The 15,812-nt window shown below is 36.3% G+C and overlaps 1 protein-coding gene across 7 annotated transcripts in view; it reads left to right on the top strand.

Annotated features, from left to right (window-relative positions):
• ATP6V1H (ATPase H+ transporting V1 subunit H) overlaps positions 1-15,812 on the top strand; it is a 162,906-nt gene that overhangs the window by 124,692 nt on the left and 22,402 nt on the right. For 4 of the 7 annotated variants that reach the window (XM_025477734.3, XM_035708351.2, XM_025477733.3 and 1 more), the window contains one exon: positions 1,386-1,499. The exons of 2 other annotated variants lie outside the window; for them this stretch is intronic. In XM_025477734.3, the coding sequence (XP_025333519.1) occupies positions 1,386-1,499 (114 nt within the window). Of the gene's footprint in view, positions 1-1,385; positions 1,500-5,482; positions 5,574-15,812 lie in introns of all 7 variants that reach the window. One more of the 7 variants, XR_003147585.3, reaches the window with a different exon arrangement.

Genomic DNA, 15,812 nt, shown 5'->3' with positions numbered 1-15,812 from the left:
TGTTCCCCTCATTTGCCAGGAAGGAATTTACTAGATTAAATGACTTGATATAACATATCTGATAATGAATAGAACTGGTGTTAGATAAAGTAATGTTTTAGAGCACAGTACTTGGTACATAACAAACACTCAATTGATGTTTGGTTAAAATTACATTTTTTCCCTTGATTCAATACTTTTTTTTAAAAAAGATGCTTTAAAGTATAAAAGGATATAGAGGTAAAAACTTCTCTTTCACCCTTGACCCCCATCTACCCATCCTCGAGACTGCGATCGCCAGAGGCCCTGCTGCATTATTGCTGACTGTGTAGCGGTGGCGGTGTTGCCCACTAGACAGTACAGCCTGGAGACTCCACACTGTTGTGCTGGCATTAAGAGGCTACACTGCTCTAGCTGCAGCCGCACCCTTACAACAGAATGGAGAACCTCTTTCTGTTCATGAAACAAATCACCATTTTTGCTTCACTTTTGCATCTGTAGCAGCTGGATTTTTCAGGGTGTTAGGAGATGCAGTGATAGAAAGCCAGTGTCAGTTTCAATCACCTTAGTGCTCTTGACAGTAGGAATTTTCTCCCCTGTTTCACTGGCCAGGAGGTCATGTGGCCTATTGCGTCATTATAATAAAGGACAGATATCTTTTAAAATCTTTTTCAGGGAATTAATATGGCTTCTCCTGGGTACTTTTTAATTAATCCTGTGTTTCCTGTTAATCTGCATCTGAGCCTCACACGGCAACTGGTGGACTTAATATTGATCTGATATTGTGGCAGACATGAGGTGGTGCTCAATACACAGCTTTTAAGCAAACTAGAAATACTGGTAATAAAGAAGTTTTAGGAGCATCTGGGTGGCTCAGCTGGTTAAGTGGCTCATGAGGGTCATGATTCTAGGGTCCTGGGATCCATGCTTTGGCTCATGAGGGTCGTGATTCCAGGGTCCTGGGATCCAGCCCTACATCAGGCTCCCTGCTCATTGGGTAACCTGTTTCTCCCTCTCCCTTTGCAGCTCCCCCTGCTTGTGCTCTCTCTCCGTCAAATAAATAAATAAAATCTTAAAAAAAAAAAAAAGCTTTTAATACTCAACGTAGAAAACCATACTCTAGAGCACTACAATAGTCTGAGTTATCCGTAGATATTTGCCTGGATTGGGAGATGAGAATAACAGCTGGATTTTCCAGTAAGAATTTAAAAGAGAGCAAACTTGAATATTTTAAATCTGTGATTCATAAAAAATGATATGAAAAAGGCATGTGTCAGTTTACTTACCTGTATTATAACTTTTCTCTTTAAAATCCCTTGGCACTTTGGTATATGGCTCTCAGCTGACTAACAGCATGAGTTAGAAAGGAATGGCAGCATCTTCATAAAATGGCTTCTGTTCCTCAGGGTCATTGAACAGCTTGGCGGGAAGCAGCTGGTAATGAACCACATGCACCATGAGGACCAGCAAGTTCGCTACAATGCTCTTCTGGCTGTGCAGAAGCTCATGGTGCACAACTGGTATGTGTTGACTTTTCCTTCCCTCTTCCACACTGATATGCAAGATCTCACCTACCCCTTCCAAAGGTTCTTATATAAAATGTTCTGATGAATGAGTTTTCTAAATCAGCAATTTTTTTTTTAAATCAGCAATTTTGATTAAATATCTAGAAATGTATTTTAGTAATTGAGAGCAATAACATCATTTTGGAAAGACCAATGGGTTTGATGTTCTCAAAAAATGTATATTCAAAGTACTAATATAAAAAACAATTCCAGAAGTAACTAAAAGGACAGTTGTGGCTTAAGTGAAACAGTCTTTTTTTTGGAGTTGAAAGTAATCCAGTTGGATTACTGATCAGAGACTTTACAATTTTGCATGGTTTCACTTTTCAGCATATGGTTAACCTGAATGGTTTTTATAGCTTTATGTGAAAACACTAGAAGCTGAGATTCAGCTCTCCTATTTCATTCATTATAGCCTTTTGCTTTTGAAATAATGGAAGTCATGTTTTTCTCTTATTTGTTTTTACTTTTCAAATAAAAATTGTTTGCTTTTTTGTATCTGCTTGAAACAAGATAAATTGAAAAGTGACTGTTTAGATATAATGGTGAGCTTTTTGTGTCTGTGATGAAACAAACCAGAATTCCTTTGCCATGGCTGTTTTTCACTGTGAGTTGGGTGGGTATTGAGTGCTTTCAGTGCTCTATTGAACGGTTCACATACCTTTCTATTATCCACCATTTTGAAGGGTGCTTTGGGGTTGGGTTGTTTTGTTAAGGTGCAGTGAACAAATGCATGTTCCTTGTAACTGACAATAAAACTACCAGTACTTCCAAAGGAAAGAATTGATGGTGCCTTGGAAAGCATGCATTTGAAAGATGCAGGCAAATGCAGTATAGGGGACCATCCAGGAGTGCTACTATGGCATCATATATGAAATACTATGATGTTGCCACTTAAGCACTTTTTTCACAAATATATTTATGCATTCTTTCAGAAACCACCTTTTATGTACTTTATATAAATGATGGGCTATAGGTATGATGGAAGTAGGTGCAACTTTACATATGATGAGTAGAGAAGGCCTCTCTGAGTAGGCCAAAACAACTAAGCTGATGCTTTAATGATAAGTAACTAGCTATACAACCCAAGTATTAGAAGTAAGCATTTCAGGTAAAGAGGATGAGAGAGAAAGAGCCATGAAGCTTGTTTTTTTTTAAAAGTAATATCTGAGGACATATTTTGCTTGTCCACAGAGGGGGGTGCTGGTGCTACTGGTACAAGTGAGTAGAGGCCAGGGGTGCTGCTAAACATACTATAATGCATGGACAGCCCCCTACAATGAAGAAGTGTCCTGCCTAATATATCATTCGTGCCAAGCTTGAAAGTCTCTAATTTGAGGGTAGTGTGAGGGCCAACATGGAAGAAGATAGGCAAGGAGAGGTTGTCAGGGGACCAATCATGTAGGGTCTTGTAGGCTACCATTTGACTCTTACTTTTGAGTTGAAAGCTATTCAAAGGTTTTTAAATGAGAGAATTGACAAGATTTGATGCGTATGTTTTAAAAAGATCTCTGAGGCTACTCCCTGGTGAATGGATTATGCAGGGGTAAGCATGAAGGCAAAGGACTATTTTAATAGGTTCTCATTGTGGTCAAGAGTAGAGATGGTTAGTGGCTTGGATTAGAACACTGAAAGTTGAGATAACAAATAGTAGATGACCTTGGATAGATGTCAGAGCTAGTGCTAGCTGCACTTGATGGACTGAAAGCGTTTTTGCTTGTTTTCATATACTCAGTGCCAGAAGAAAGGGATCAAAGCAGAGGGTACTCAGAAATGGTTTTCATCTATTTAGGAGGAGCGAAAAACTTTTCAAGGCTGTCAATAAAAGAATACTCAACTGGATTTCTCTCCTTATTTCACCTTACCATGGGTCACTTTTTCAACAGAAATGAATTATTTAGTAATTTTATATCTCTTGATTTGTTTATGCCTCTTTCTTAAATTAGTTGAAAGAATGTTGGCACTTAGTAGAGTTTGAGGCTATTACAAACAGCAAACTTATATTTACCTTCTGTGAAACAATTTTATTTTCCATTTTTGTTTAAATTAAGATTGCTGAAGTATAGGTCCTGTTTTGTTAATAAAAAATTCTTTTTAATAGTTCTTTCTCATAAAGGAACTATTGTTGGGTTTAGGGTTTTTTTTTTTTTAATGTATATTTCTGATGTGGAAGAAAAGAGGGGTATATTTCTTTGCCAGTGGAGAAAATTTTTTGGTTGAGAATTTTTGTTGAAATGATCATGCATTGATGATGATACATTTGCAATTGGAATATTTTCCTTAAATTTAGGAACTTGATTTAGTTTCTTGGTACATTTTTCAATGTATGATTACAAAAGAAAAAGTAAATGTCTTTGTAGCCAGAAACTGTTTTCTTTGCTCTCTGTCACTGACTAGCTGATGAGAGAATATCCCTTTTCCTCCTCTGTCATTATGTGCTAAGGTCTCTTAACTTTGTTTTAATTATGATAAATCTCCTGTGATAGAGAAGCTTAATGTCAGTATTTTCCTACACTTTCTTTTTTAAGCAAAATTTCATATGAAGAAAAATTTTGTTGTGACATGTATTTTGTTGTGACATATACATTTCTGTGTCTCTTTGTGCCAGAGATGAAAATTGTTCTAGTAATAGCAATTTATTTAAATGTCAGATTAAGATGAGATTGAATAGAATGCAATTTGGAAAGTAAATCTTCTGCAAAGCGTATCCCCAAATTGAAAAAGGATTTTGTATATGTATCTTTATGCGGGTATCCAATTTGTCATCATTAAATCATGCTAGCAGAGAGTGCCTTTTTACTTGCCTAAAGCAGATTTTATCCCCCCCTGAAAATACAATTCTGGTATCCTAAAGATGTTTATTGATTGAATCTTACAAAATTCCTCTTGGAATTGTTTATTTTCACACCAAAAACAAATGTGAAAACAGAATTGACTTTGTTTCCTTTTAGCATTTTAAGTAAAATGATTTTTTATAAATGATTTAATACTATAGAGAGAAATAAGTTAGTTGAACATAATTAAAATATAATCATAGATATAAATAGAATAAAAGTCTGCCTGAATGGCAATAGCAGCTATTCATGACATTTTTGCATGTTTACCTGTACTCATTGTTTGCTCTTAGGGCTACATTTTCAGATTTCCAGCACACTCTGGATTTTTTCTTTTCTACCCTTAGTGATTCTTAGATTTTTGTTTGATATTGCATCCTAAAGCTTCTGTTTTTGAGACTAAATCATAATTTTGGATATAGTAAAGTAATACTTTTTACTGCAGGGAATTTTTTTTGTTTTAAATATAAGTTTAAAATTACATTTCAGGTATAAGTGGGATACTTATGAAATTATAGAACTGAGCTGTCTATAGATTTTGATTTTGATTATGTTTGAAGGAGTTAAATATTAATTTTTGATAACATAGAGATGGATTTGAGTTTATGTACAGGGAGTACAGAGTTGTGTATCATGTGAAAATACTTAATTCTTTTTCACAAATTTTATGGTTGATTTCAAAATTATTTCATGAATTGCAGATCCTAAAATAAGCTAGAATTTCTCCCCTTGTAGTTGACATCTGTGTTTACATGGGATAATGGAATAAACCCTCATTGATGTGGGTGGGGAGTGACCGGGGGCTGGAATAGAGTCGCTGGGAGGGGAGGGGATGGTCAGCACACACTGGTGTCTCCTCAGTTCAGGTCTTGAGCATGTCAGTCCCTGTTATAACCCTCTGTTTAAATGATGTGTACCTCTCTGATCTTCCCATACTGCTCTGCGTTCGTGCCATGCCCCTTGTTCTTTGAGTAGCGCTGGATTTTTATATTAATAAATTTGCCAAAATCTATAAGCTGTGACAACGTACGCTAGCGAACTTTTATATATATAACCTCAGTTAATAATTTAACATCATAAAATGTCATCATTTTTCTCCTACAGAATGATTTTAAATGTAATCAGCCTCTAATTCAGAAGCAACAGTATGTGCATATGGACAGCTCAGGACTTCAGGAAAGAAACACTGAATTTTGTAGGTAGAGGATCTTGTGTAGAATTTTCTGTTTATTTCTAGATTATTTTTTAATATTTTTTTTAAAGCAGAATAATAAGTTATGAGTGTTGTTCTCTCAAGTTATATTATGTGCAGGTAAATAATATGACAGAGAACTCACCAAACCAAATGTGAGTGATACTATTTTGTTTTCTGATATTTATATCTGCTTAGAGTATTGGTTATTCTGTAAGGACATAGTCATAAACACAGTGATTAAAATAGTTATTATGAACTGAATTGAAGGAAAAAACCTTATGTACATTAACCTTTTAGCATTAATAATCATGTTACTGAAATATTTCATGTAATTTTTAATAAACATAACATTTCCAGATTTAACATTTTCCAAGATTAATTTGGAAAATTGTGGCCACCCTTTGAGTACCTCGAATTTTCCACATTATTCTTATAACATTTTTATTGAAGAACCTTTGAAAATGTCTTTAGTATCTATCATATGTTTTGTGTGTTTTTCAAAAACAAATATAACTTGATTAAAAAGCATATCAAAACCTATTCCAAGTGAAGAGGGATTCTTTATAACCTGTTGCCTCACCATCAAGTTGAGCAGCTCCCAGTATCCTGGCTAAAGTTGTTTCTACTTTGCCAGTTAGAGATGTCTTGAAGCTGTGCTAATTTGTTTGGACACTATGTACCACTTAATTACAATTGATTTGGAGATGCCGCCATAACAGAAGTCTTAAATTATTGCAAAGCACCAGCCTAAATAAACATTTGGAAGAGGTGGATAATAAGCATTTAGATGGTAAAGAATATAAAACCACTGATACATAATGGAGTCTGTGTACTTTATAATTAAGTATAAAATCAAATGCAGATTTCACATATAAGTGCGTGTGACTAGTATTAAGTATCTGTGGGTCAAATTCATGTGGTTTTGTTTGATTAGGATTGGTTTTTTAGACAAACAGATACCTGATTAGTGTTTTGAAGGATCACTTAAGCATGGATGGAAGAGTCTCCTCTAGTAAGGGGAGGAAGAGAAAAACAAACTAACTTGCTTTGCTTTTAAATGCTTTTTCTCCTTTCTCTTTCAATGGTGTGGACAGTTACATTTATGATTACATGAACATTTCATTTCATGGGGTGTGTGTGTGTATGTGTGTGAAATAATCAAAGCTCAATAGAATAGAGTATGATAAAATGAATTAAAGATAAAGCAAACTTTATATTTACTCATTTAAGAGATTTAATTAAAATTTTGAATTATTTTCTTAGTTTACTTTTAAGTATATCATCCAGATCTTGCATCTTGATGGGGAAAAAAATCTCATGGGTAACAGAAATGAATTGATAAGTTTTCATCACCACTGAAATTTTGAGGAATAGACTAAAAAAAAATTGTGATAAGCTTGTCCTCTTAACAAAGACAGCTTTTGATGTAAATATCCTTTAATTACACTTTTATTAAATTGACTTTTTAAAAGAATTTTGCAGTGATGCATTAGGTACCTACTATATATCTAACCGTCACATGAATTAAATTATGTTCTTCCCAGTCCTTACTTGTTATTTTTAAAAATGAATTCAGTAAAAAGCTACCAAAGTGTTAGTACAGGGGACAGCTGTGTTCCTAAAAGATCAAATTTCTCACACATTCACAGTATCAAAGCTGTAGAACATTTCCCTGTAATTCTCTGTACCTTCAGAAGCTTCTTGCTCCATTTTCCTTAAGGGCAGGTGTTTGCAGATACCTGAACAAAAATAGTGTTTTGGATGACAGTTTCCCCTACCTTGCTAACCAGCCCAGAAATACCTTACAAGAAAACATTTAGTATTTGGCTAAACACTGCACTGTTCTATTTGTATCCAGTTACTTTCCCAATTGAGAAGGTGTTTACTGTTACCTCTGTAATTATTACTCTTATCTCTGATTTAGGCATGAACAGGAATACTTATTAGATGATTATGTGCTAAAATAGATATGAAGTAGAAAATAAGGAAATAAATAAAAAAAATAAAAATAAAAAAAAATAAATAAAAAAAAAGAAAATAAAAAAAAAGAAAATAAGGAAATAGCACACAGCTTCAGTGCAGTGTCATGAGAGTGGTGACAGAAGTGTGAATGAGTGTCACAGGAGCTTAGGAACTGTGCCTCATCCCTTCCTGGGCCTTCAAAAAGGAAGTTTTCTTCAGGAGGTGATGTCTGGGCTAAGACTTAAGGATCAAGAGGGAGTTAGTGTGTGAAGATGAGACTAGAGTAAGGAGGACTTCTAGGCAGAGGCACTCTGTCAGCAGGCTGTACATGGAAATGGGTGGCCTCACAGGAATGGAAATTGGGAGCCTGGGAGTAGCTGAATTGTCCTTAAAAGGTCACCTCTGAGGTCATTGCCATATCTTAGTATTTTGGGAAGCTTTAACACAACTACAGTAATCTGAATACCAATTTTATGATTTTTTAAAATTATGTAAGGGATTTATCTTTCTCATGTAATATGAACTGTACTTGTTTCTAAACAAGTCCAGAGCTGGTACAGCAGTTCAGTGAGAAGCAAGATTGTTCAGCCTTCTGCTCCCCTATCCCTAGGATGTAGTTTTTACCCTCCTAGTTCAAAGGGGAAGGGAAATATGGAAAAAAAAGTTTTATTTTTTTAAACTTTTTAATTGGAAAGAATTTAAACTACTGTAAAATTGCAGTAACAGTAGAATGAACTGGTGCTTGTTTCTTCTTTTTTTTTTTTTTTTTAAGATTTTATTTATTTATTCATGAGAGACACAGAGAGAGAGACAGGGACATAGGCAGAGGGAGAAGCAGGCTCCCTGTGGGGAGTCCCAAGACCCTGAGATCACGCCCTGAGCCAAAGGCAGACAGTCAACCACTGTGCCACCCAGGTGCCACAAACCGGTGCTTGTTTCACCTAGATTTGCCACTTGTTGACATTTTGCTGCATATGTATGTTCTCTTTCTGTCTGTGTCTCTCTCTCTCTTTCGGAAGTGAGACTATGTGGCAGACATTATGACCCTTTACCCCTAATTGCTTCAGCAGGTAACTCCTAGGACTTGGGTTTCTTATATCACAATGATGTGATACTATAATATATAGCTCATATTCACATTTCCTTGTCTACTACTTGTACTATTGTCTGTAGCAAATATGTTTTCTCCAGTAGGATCATACATTGCATTTAGTTATTATGTGTCTTCAGTCTTATTTAATTAAATAGAACAATCCTTGGGTGTTTGTCTTTTCTTTTAGCATCCATATTTTTAAAGACTAGAGATCAGGTTTTTTTTGTAGAATTTCCCTCGATTTCCATTTGCCTGATGTTTCTTCCTGACTTGCTTCCAAGTATGCATTTTTGACCGGAACACCATGAGGTGACAGCATGTTCCTTTTGTATTTTTATCCAGAAGTTCTTTAGTCAATTTACCTATTATTTGTGGTGTTAACTTCCACCTGCTTAAAGTGGCATTAGGTTTCTCTAATGTAATGAACTTTCCCCTTTGTAATTGTAAATAATCTACGGGGAGGTACTTGGAGACTGAATACTGGTTGTGTTTCCTAATAAACTTTTACCCAGTTTTTTAGCATCCAATGGTGCTTCTTACTAGAGTCAATTATTACTGTAATGGTTGCAAAATACCTTTTGGAATTTTATTTTATTGTTATTTAATTATTTAAATTAAATTAATTAGCATATAGTATATTAGTTTCAGAGGGATTTTATTTTATTTTTTTAAAGATTTATTTGAGAGAGAGAGAGAGAACACGCAGGGGGATTAGCAGAGGGAGGAGCAGGCTCCCTGCGGAGCCGGGAGCCTGATGCAGGGCTGGATCCCAGGAATCACAACCTCAGGCTGAAGGCAGAGGCTCAACCAACTGACCCATGCAGACACCCTGGGGTTTTATTTTTTTATTGATGTAATGTAATGCCTTTGGAGTCAGCAGTCTGTATTCATCAGTGCATCGGAAACTGAATCTGTAGAAGAGATAATATAACAATCAAAAAAAGATCTTTTGTGGGTTGTCCTGGGACACTGGAGGAGGAGGAAGAGAGAATGGCCAGGCACTTGACATTCCACAACTTAGCCCTCCTAAGCCAGGAGGAATTTTGTTTTATGTCTAGTACTCCTTTCCTTCTAGCACCTAGACAGTATTTTTTAAGTTTCACTTCAGGTAGTGATCTTGAGAGAAATGTGACTCATTATCAGCTTCCTATCTTAGTTATTATTTTCTGAAAATGACATTATATCTTTGATCTCTTCAGGAGTATTTTTATGATAGACATTGTAAAGCTATTAGGAAAATATCTCCTAACCATGCCTTTCATCAGATATTAGTACAGAAGTTTTATTTGGCACATCAGGAATGATGTGTTGTTTTTAATGCATTGAAACATTAATATAGTTTTAAGAAAGTTTAATCGTAAGATATTTAGATGACAGCAGACCTCTGTTTTCTTCAGACATATTGGACATAAATTAATAAACTTATAAATGAATGAGATATCTTATTTGGTAAGGTGATTATATGTTCATGGCTAGTGTTTTAGTAATGTTAGTAAAGCATAATTTTGAGACTACTTTTTCATTTGTTTAATTCTGTTTTGCCTCCATAAGAGAATTGTGTGTATATGTATGTGTGTATAGATGTATTATACATACCTGTTTTCTAAGATTTTTTGTATATTCTGCATGTTCAGAATCCAGAATCCAGTTTATCACGTTTTGACAACTTACAACAATTTTGCTGTTTTTCTTTCAAGTTATTTTAAGTGAGAATATGTGTTCTAATTTGTTAACTTATATTTCTGATAAAATTGAAGAGTGGTAAACATTTGTTCTTAGATGACAATAAAAAATCTTTGCCTTGTTTTTGTAGATTGTCAGAAGCTGCATATTTAAATAGAAGCTGCACAAGAAATAATGTAAATGATAAAATTATAGAAACAAATTAGCCACTAGAAGATTCTGCTAGAATAAAGCAGGAATGTGATTGGTTCTAGTAGGCTAGTCAAAGAGTACTTCTGTAAACTGTGATCTAACTCCTGTGTGTGTGCACACATGCTTTACCTCCCCAGGAATGGTTTGTTTGGAAGAAACACAAGCCTACTCATGCTAGCTTAAATACAAGAAACCCTGTTAAGAAGGATGTCAGAGTAGCTCACAGAATCCAACAATAGGTAAAGTCACACAGTTTCACTGAAACTAGGAACCAGAAAGCTGGTGAGAAGCAAGGCAGCAACTTGTTCACCTCCTTTTTCCTTCTGGCCACATGGTTTCTCACATCTGTAGTCTGTCTGCTTAGTTATTTTCTGTAGACTGGCTTTTCTGCCCTAGGTCCCATCAGGGTTGCTCCATGGTTGCAGGCTGACCCTCAGTGTTTTCATGATTTTCTAGTTGAGCTTTCTACAGGGAGCTGGCTCAGTTTGGGTATGCCCTTCCAGTTCCCTGCTTCCTGCTGGACCTGTTCCCTGGTCGCTTTCTCTTCTATCTGTACCTGATGAAGGAGGAGCAATCAGGAATTGAATGGCAGTGAGGAGCTGATGGATCCACCGAATTAGATGTCTCTGTATTATATCTAAGGAGAAATCTAAAAGATAGAAATACAGGTTTGAGTTCCAGAGCAAGATGTGAGCTAGAGTTTATAGAGCTAAAGCAATCAGAGAGAAGATTGAGGTCATGGCAGTAGATTGAGATTACCCCAGAAATGTATGTGTAGAGCAGGGCCTCTTCCTCCAGGAGGTGTTTGGATTAACTTCCTGAAATGGTACACAAAAGCGTATGTATAAATATTTTCTGTGGAAGTGTCCATGCTTTTCCTCAAACTTGCAAAGGGATCTGGGATCAAAAGGAGGTTAAGAACCACTGTTAGAGAGTGAGACAAAAGTATTTTGGGATTGACAGAAGAGGAGTAGATTTTACACAAGGAGGGTGGATGTGGGTGAAAGACAGATTCTAAGGAGAAATGGCTATAAAATTAGGAGAAAACCAGGAACATATACTTTTAGGAGAGCAAAAGAAAGAGAATATATTTCAAGCAACATTGAGTCAGTGGTAGGCAGTGTAAAATACTGCCAAGGGGACCAGGAAGAGGAGGAATGGATAGGTACCTTGGATGCGGTAGTGTGAACACCATTGGCGCCCTGGGCCAGGGTGCTTGGTGGCCCTCAGCAGGCCGATTGCCCCAGGGGTGAGGAAGAAGTAAAGCAAGTCTTTGTGGTCATTCCTTCTAGAAGCTTCATTAGAATAGGGAGGAGGAAAGATGAAGGACAGTGCTTAGTGGGGGGGGAGGGGTGCTGAGGTAGTCACTGGATGTTTGCTGTCATCATTTGTTTTAGTATAAAATGTTTAAATGCAATCAGAGGGAGAGTGGGGGAGAGATACTGATGAAGGGAAGGCTCTGAAGAGGCTCTGGAGGCGTTGTTACTTGGAAAGATAATTTTGTGGGGATTGTCTTGCTATTAAATGTGTAGACAAACCTTTGCTGCTTGTACCTCTTCTTGATGAGATTAAAACTCTTGTCTGAACCAATTTAGCAAATAATTATTTATTGAAATGAATTGGTAAATTGGGAAGGATAGATGTCCAATTTGTGTCAAATACATGTTTTCCTTATAGCTAAAGATTTAACTTTTTATGTTCCAGACTTTTAATTTGAAAGTGAGGCTAGGCAGTGGTTAGGAAGCAACAAGATTCTTTGAAAGCATTCAGAGTATTTCTCACTCTTAGCAGCTATTGGGTGTGCTATATAGGTAATAGATGGAGGTGGAGTGGAACAGTCCTATTCCCAACCATGAGAGAGAAGAGAATTAGCATTCTTGAGACAGTAGCCAGGGACATACATTATCTTTTTTAATCTTCTCACATAGTTCTGCAAGATAGATGCTACTGATCTTAGTTTTACAGATATGAAGTCCAATGCATAAGGATAGTTAAGTGATTGCCCAAGTTCTCCCATTTATGCAGTTAGATTTGAACATGTGTCTGTATAATTCCAGATTTCAAGTTTGTTGTCACTCTGTCATGCTACTGAGTAAAGCATACTTGGGGGCCTAATGAGTATATAATTTCCTATTACACCTACACAGTAAGACCCTTCTTAATAAGACATTTGACAGAGCTTTCCTGTGGTATCCAGATGAAATTGCTGTACCACTAGCCTACCTTCTGTCTCCTTTACCTGTTGTCATTGTCAGTGACAATCAACATTGTCAGTATTGATCATTCTGCCCTGCCCCCCAAGTCCACTGCAGCAAACAGGTCTGTTTGCTGACTGATTTAATTACAGAAATTTCTTTATTTCTTTTGCTCCTTCCACACCTTCTGCTTTTGTGCAGAAAGACTGGCAGTGTGTAGATATTGCTCAGCAATCAGATGCTCCTTTTCTGCACACAAGAACTCATGGATTGGTCCTAGTAGGTTGGTTGCCAGGTCTTCCCTTCTTTTTGCTTCATTTGATAACTGCGGCTCCTGGGCTCTTTGTTGATGAAAAGAGGTATCTTTTCATCCTCATTTCCCAACTTGGTTTGGTTTAGAGTGATGATTCTGTTGCCATTACAAGGGAAAGTACTTACCTCCTAGGTATGAAGAAAGTGACTCCTAAGGAAGACTTAACTCTACCTGACTCCTAAGCCCTAAGTCAAGTATCTTCCCAAATCATTATAGGAGTAGACTGAATAGGGATTATAAAAATTTTAATAAGGTAAATATGGCTCTCATCACAGCTTTCAAATTTGATAGAGTAAATTAATACTGTTTTCTTGGTTTTGGGTATCTTGGCTTTTTAAGTTATGTGGGTGATCTCCCTTTTTGGCTAATCATTTTGTTTGTTACGCCCACTTAATGGTAAAGTCAAGAAAATGACTTGTATAACTTGTATTGAATTAGAGTAGTTTAAAAACCTGTATTAGGGACACCTGAGTGACTCAGTGGCTGAGCGTCTGCCTTTGGCTCACGGTGTGATCCTGGAGTCCCGGGATGGAGTCCCACATGGGGCTTCCCATGGGGAGCCTGCTTCTCCCTCTGCCTATGGCTCTGCCTCTCTTTGTGTGTCTCTCATGAATAAATAAATAAAATCTTTTTTAAAAAAAACCTATTTTAAACCTATATCAAATATCCATTGAAAGTGTTTTTACAAGTAATTATTTTAAACCTGGCCATTTCAAGACCTGTATTTTCTTCCCCTAAGTAACTGTGTTTTATTATTTATCAGCATGCATTTTAAATTTTTTTTTTTTTTTTAGAGAGAAAGAGTGCAAGCAGGGACGGGGCGGGGGGAGGGAGAGAAAATCCCAAGCAGGCTTTTCATGCCCAGCATGAACCCAACACAGGGCTTGATCTCACAACCCTGATTCATGACCTGAGCCAAAATGAAGAGTTGGACACCCAACCAAATGAGCTCTCCGGGTGCCCATATTAGCATACATTTTTGAAGCACCTTTTTTTTTTTCTATCATTTATAGTCTCTTTGAAGTAATGTTTCTCATACTTACCATTATTTTTTTAATGCTTTAGGATTTCAGATATACAGAAGTTATTTGTTGGGTGATAGCAGAGCATGTTAGCTGTTTAGGTCTTTGCTCACTAAATAATAATCTGAAGTTCCTCTACATATCATGGTAGAATAGTATCTATTCACTATTTGGTAGCCATGATTTAGTGTAACCGTGTTGATTTGTTGTACTTGTAAAAGTAAGAAAACAATTAAGTACCTTGGATTTAAAATATTAAATATATACTTAAAAAATTGGGACTGTAGGAATTGTATATTGTCACAATTAGAGACCAGCTAGTTTCCTGAAATAAATTTTTAAGTTGAAGCTTTAGAACAAAATAAAAATGGAGTTCCCAATTTGGAAAAAAATGCTAGGAGAAATTATTTTACCTTAATATCGTGTTAAATAAGAGTGAATATGATAAATTATAGGCCTATAGGTTGACTATTAGATATAAAAGCAAATGTAGGGGCACCTGGGTATCTCGGTTGGTTAAGCATCGACTCTTGATTTCAGCTTAGATCATGGTCTCAGGGTCATGAGATCAAGCCCTGCATCAGGCTCCACACTCAGCAGGGTAGGCTGCTTGAGATTCCTTCTCTTTCCCTTTCTTTCTCCTGCTGTTCCTCCCCCTGCTTTCTCTCTCTTAAATAAATAAAAACAAATGTATAAGTTTGTCTATAGAACAGAATATTTACTATCAAAAGTATTCTCATTTGTGGCATAGCACTAGAAAATAGGTAGCTATTAGAGTAGCTGCTATTTGTTTACTTGAATGATTTTTGGTATAGTTTGAGTGTAAGTTGTAGTTTGAAATGTTTAAAACAGAGAATTTTGATTTACTCTATATTTTGCTAATAGGAATATTTCACTTTGTATTTTCTCCACTAAATAGTTTCTTATCGGTGGTTAATGTTCTTCAGACCAAGTTGCTCATAATATCATGTTTTTAGGATCATAGGAGGAGGGAGGGAAAACTGAGTGGGAAGTCATCAGAGAGGGAGAAAAACCATGAGAGACTCTTAACTGTAGGAAACAAACAGGGTTGTTGCTGGAGGGAAGGGGAGGAGAGGGATGGGGTAATTGGGTGACAGGCATTAAGGAAGGCACATGATGTTTTGAGCACTGGGTGTTACATGATACACAACTGATAAATTATTGAACACTACATCTGAAACTAGTGATGTACTGTATGTTGGCTAATTGAATTCAAATAAAAAAAAGAAGAAAAAAGAAACATTAGTAACATTCAACTTAAAACCTACAGCTCTTCCCAAAGGATAATATAAAAGCATACCATCACATTTTGGCATTATTTTCCCAGCTGTTTGTTTTCTGCTTTCCTCTTTGCTTAAGTAGTCTTGAATAATGTGGTAGTTTCTCAGTTGGGATAGATGATAGTATTATATGGTCATAATTTGTTGACTTTTCTGCAGTGCTCAAGGTTTTCTATCTTGTTTGTTGTTAAACTTTATTTGTTAGTTCTGGCTTGACCTCTCAGTCAACCTTTGTGCTCCTCTCTGCATGGGTGAGAATTAGAATAGGCAACACATAAATGATGAGTGTTCAGGTGGAAATGGTGTCAAAGACTGCCACATATTGAAGCAGGACACTGAGAAAAGTTTCAGAATTTCAGTAAAAATCTGAGTTCTGCCATCTCTCTGGATTTATTTAAGTTTGTAGGCAGACTTAGCATATTTTACATGCCAGGTTAATTGACCTAGTCACATACACTTGTTAAAGCCTATGTATATC

Source organism: Canis lupus, chromosome 29, assembly GCF_003254725.2.
Source record: "Canis lupus dingo isolate Sandy chromosome 29, ASM325472v2, whole genome shotgun sequence".
In the NCBI taxonomy this organism is placed as follows: domain Eukaryota; kingdom Metazoa; phylum Chordata; class Mammalia; order Carnivora; family Canidae; genus Canis; species Canis lupus.
The sequence above is the reverse complement of the archived record's forward strand: the minus strand, read 5'-3'. Positions and strand labels throughout refer to the sequence as shown.